At 57.7% G+C, this 4,184-nt stretch overlaps 1 protein-coding gene across 1 annotated transcript in view; it reads left to right on the forward strand.

Annotated features, from left to right (window-relative positions):
- The first annotated feature begins 2,019 nt into the window (after positions 1 to 2,019).
- The window catches only part of NECAB2 (N-terminal EF-hand calcium binding protein 2), a 69,886-nt gene continuing 67,721 nt past the window's right edge, over positions 2,020 to 4,184 (forward strand). The window contains exons 1-2 of the mRNA XM_085301135.1: positions 2,020 to 2,043; positions 2,286 to 2,391. Coding sequence (XP_085157261.1) covers positions 2,020 to 2,043; positions 2,286 to 2,391 — 130 coding nt within the window. The remainder of the gene's footprint in view (positions 2,044 to 2,285; positions 2,392 to 4,184) is intronic.

Here is a 4,184-nt window from a genome sequence, read left to right on the forward strand (position 1 = left end):
CCTGCCGCCGGCGCGGCGCGCTCCGCGGGTCCCGCACCTCCGCCCTCGGCTCCTGCGTGCCCCGGACCCGCCGAGCGCGGGGGCGCACGCGGGGCACCCCCATCCCGAGAGCCGCACCCCCGGAGCGGCCGGAGGTGGGGGCCGTTCTCGGGGTGCTGCGTGCCCCCAGGGCGGCTGGCGTGGCGCGCACCCCGGGTCCTGCACCCTCGGGCGGGCTGGGCATGGGGGCGCCCCCTGCGTCTCGCTCGTGCCCCCTCCCCWCCCCGGGCTTGCACCCCGGGATCCCCCGGGCTGGCCGCGCACCGTGGTGCACCTAGATCCTGCATCGCCTCCAGTCCCGCACCCCGTGGCGGGCGCGTATCGGGGTGCACCCTGGGTTTGCCCCCCAAGGGGCCGGGRCTGTGGGGACCCATTAGGAGGGAGGCAGGGAACCAGTCCCAGATGCATGCGAATGGATCAGACTGGGGGGTGCCTGACCCGGCTTTGGGAGACGGGCAGGGGTGCGCTTGGTTCCTCAACTGTGGTTATTTATAGACGTCCCAAATTAGGGGCTTATCTAGGCTATTTRCGCTTCCATGGAATGAGGAGAATGGGGTGGAATAAACCGGAGTGCAAATGGTGTAATTCCATAGTCTTCCCGTCTGTAGCATCGAATAATTAAACACACACATCAGTTTTGCAATCTTCTAGCTTAAAAAAAAAAAGTGAAGTGAATTCAAAAATAAGCTACTGATGGCATCGGTTGTAGTAAAGGATAACTCGCACCCTCTCCCCCCCGCTCGAGCGCTAGGCAGTAGCATCTCTCCCAGGCAAACCCTTGTGCTTTCCGAACAGGCTGCCGAAGCGTGACGCTTTCTGCGGTAGGCGCTGGCATGGGCTGGTGAGTCCCCAGCTCGTCACCCGTGTGAGCAGCCCGCGCTCACGGGCAAAGCAGAGCCACGGGTGGGGGACCGTGCCCCGGGCGAGGGGACCGGCAGGCAGGCTGCTGTGGGCAGCGGCGAAATGATGCTTAATGGAGAAACCCCAAAGGATAAAAGTAACAATTGCACCTTTCTTTTAAATTAACTTTGGTCTTTGTTTGTTTGGGTTCCCCCCCCCCCCATTTTCCTGCAGTGTAACAGCAGCCTGCTCTAAGATTGCTGGAATCTGTCTTGAGGGCATAAATACAACTGGGAGGCAACAATCTGGTTTATGCAAAAGCTTCATGATTTAAGGCTGTTCTTCTACCAAAACAGTATCTTATCTGTTCAACTTTACCTTCTTTAAAAGTTATTCTTTCTCCCCCGCTTTGAGGTTTGAACTAAGAAAACGCATCACAAACTTTTTTTTTTTTTTAACCATTGGGAAATGTAATAGATCTGAGTGTGCAGCTGCCATTCCTTCTTCCCTTTTACACTGGGACTTAGAGCCCTTTTGGACCTGCTGAAAGTAGAAATGGAGGCTGGAAATATAAGATTTGATGCTTCTTTCCCCTTAGAAATTCTTCTCCCTTTTTAATTTACTTTTATTTTTCCCCCTCTAGTTATAATAGAAACTCCAAGCTATGGCTTTACTATACCAGGCTCTTCATGTGCACCATGAGACGGGCTTTTAATGCAGAGAGCTGGCCAGCGGTGCTCACCCCCGCGTGTTCAGGTTGGGGTGCTCACACGCCTTGGGTCGGCGTTGCACGAGGGGGCCCCAGCTGCGGGGCAGCAGCAAGAGCCCAGCGCTCAGGGCTGCAGCGCGTGTAACTTGCTATAGGTAACCGGCGCCTATCTGCAGCCCCCGATAGTGAATCGTGGCCATCCCGGATCCTCTATCTGCCCTCTGGGCTGCTAGGAGCATCCTCCGAAGGCTTCTGCCTGCAGCCGTGAGGACAAAACCCCGTTTTCCAAAGGGAGAGCAGAGATTGCCACAGTCCGTGGCATTTCCATTCCAGAACAAATCTGCAAGTATCACAACACTTGGGAAAATATTGCAGAAAAACTGTGTTGGTTCTTATTTGCTGCGTGCAAGCGAAGATAGGTGCCCTACGGAATGGAGGGTATCGGCTGCCGAGGGGTGAGAAATGTCTAGACAGATGGGTGTTACTCTGTCTGCAAGAGCCTTGCTACGTATTTACAGGCTCTTGTTACTCATCTCTTCCTCCTGCCTTCGTCCCCATCAAAACCGTCTCGGTTTTGCCCCTTGGGAAAGCAGTGCTGTCCGTTCCAGCTCAGACGAGCCGTTGGGTTTGACCCGCTTTGGCTTCTGCTGGAGAAGTCTCGTTCTGACCCCGGAGCGTCTCCGTCCTCCTCCGGCAGGGTCCCAAGGATCATTTTCCAGCTAGTTCCCCGGCCCGTGGCTCTCCTTGCAGCCTGCGTTACCCGGCCAACCTGGATTTACGCTTCTCCGGCCCCATGGAACCGGGTGAGGTGCTTGCCCAGAAGATCGAAAGAGCGTGGTTTGTGCCGAGAGGCAACTGCAAACGCAGAGCGAGGAACCGGCGGCACCTTCCCGCTGCTCCGTCAGCGGCGGCCCCCGCTGCGGCCCTGCCTCCTCCCCCGTCCTCACCGCAGGCGGCTCGGCCTAGTCCCCTTCTCCCTGCCCTTTCGTCTCCCGTTACCTTCGGTTTGTTCACGCTCCTCCTTGTGTCCTCGCCTCGCCGGCTGCAGTGGCCGAGCAGCGGCCGAGGGCTCTGGATCGCTGCTGCTCCGAGGCCGCGCGGCCCCGTCGCGCCTAACGCTGCCGCTAGCGGCGGCAAGGCTGCAGGTCGCCGTTTGCTCACGTTAGCCCCAAGAAGAGCAACACGGAGTGTTGCTCCCTCTCCCTTTACATAGAGTCGTGCTCTCTATTTTAAATCAACTTCGTGCTAACCTGCTAAAGGGATAATGAACTCTGCAAATACTGTAACAATTCTTTGGCTTATTAGGGGAGTGCCTGGGTGAATTCATAAAATTGCCAAGAAAGCCTCAATTCAGGAACCTGCAGCGCAGCAGATTCTCATCCAAGAGCTTTGAGAAGGCAGAGCTGAGCGTTTAAACCATCATTTTTCCCCCCAAGATCATTACTGCTAGCATTTCGAATTGCTTTACCTCTGCCAGCCAAACGCCTGTAGAGAGAGAACAGCAAAAACGTGCGTGTTAAAGAAAAGCTCTCGGGGGGGATCTCAGCGGCTCCCAGCTCTCGGCAGGACGGACGGGGCTTGGCCGGCCGCTCTCCGGCGGGCTCGCGTTTCCCGGCACGYGTGCCGGAGGGCGATGCCCTTCGCCCTGCTGCTGCGCCCGTGCCTGAGCCTCGCGCTTGCGCAGCAGAGGGGCTTTTGGCAACGCTGCCAAACTGTCGCCGAAYGTGCGATGCCTCCGCAGCCCCTCGATATTCGTTCCAGTTGCTCAGACCTGGATGCGCTGCCTGTCTGTATTGACAAAAGATTTTGCCTTAAATTACTTTTGCTCCTAGAGGCCCGCTTAAAAAAAAAAAAAAGTTTTTTCTTCATTTTTATGGGCAAATTTTTGGTGGTCCAATTAACCCGGCAGAACAAATCTTGCTCCTCGGCAGTGAGCGCCGCACAGCTTGATCCTGTCGAATAAACCTCGCTAGGGAAGGCTCGTTACGTGCCCTTTCCTAAACCTGCTCCTTCACAGACGGCTTCTGCTGTCGAACCAGTTCGTTACCCCCCCATCATCCTTCGTGGGGGTATCAGGAGGAGCTAAAGCCCTAAAAAGTGGCTTTTTTCTTTTGCCCGGAGCCTTCATCGCGAGGCTGGCGGCTGCCCCGAGCACCGGTGCCGGCGGAGCGCCGCGGGCCACTCGAGCCCGCGGCACCTGAGAACCGYCGCGGCCGCCGCCGCGTTCGGCTTCGTGCAACGTCTCGGGTGCAGCGCGGCGGGAACGGCGGCGAAAGGATGCGGCAGCGCGGCAGGAGAGAAACGGGAGCATCAGCGCCTGCAAAGACAACGTCCCCGGTGCGGAAGGGCTCGCGGGGGTGTCCGAGCCGGCAAGGAGCAGTATTTCGGCTACGGCCCCCTTCCCGCAGGCGGCCCCCGGCCGAAATCCTTGTTCGGCCGCGGGAGCGCGAGCGTTCGGCTTCGTCCCGGGCAGCCTGGGAGGCGCTTTGGGCCAAAGAGTGATTAATGCTGCTTAATTAAACCACGTTCACTTAAATAGCACATTCTGCGGTTCTGCTCGGCTCTCGGGCTCCTTTTTCGGTGCAGCAGCTTCTCC

This window comes from Rhea americana, unplaced genomic scaffold (genome assembly GCF_003343005.1).
Source record: "Rhea americana isolate MKP2758 unplaced genomic scaffold, rheAme1 scaffold_172, whole genome shotgun sequence".
Classification (NCBI taxonomy): domain Eukaryota; kingdom Metazoa; phylum Chordata; class Aves; order Rheiformes; family Rheidae; genus Rhea; species Rhea americana.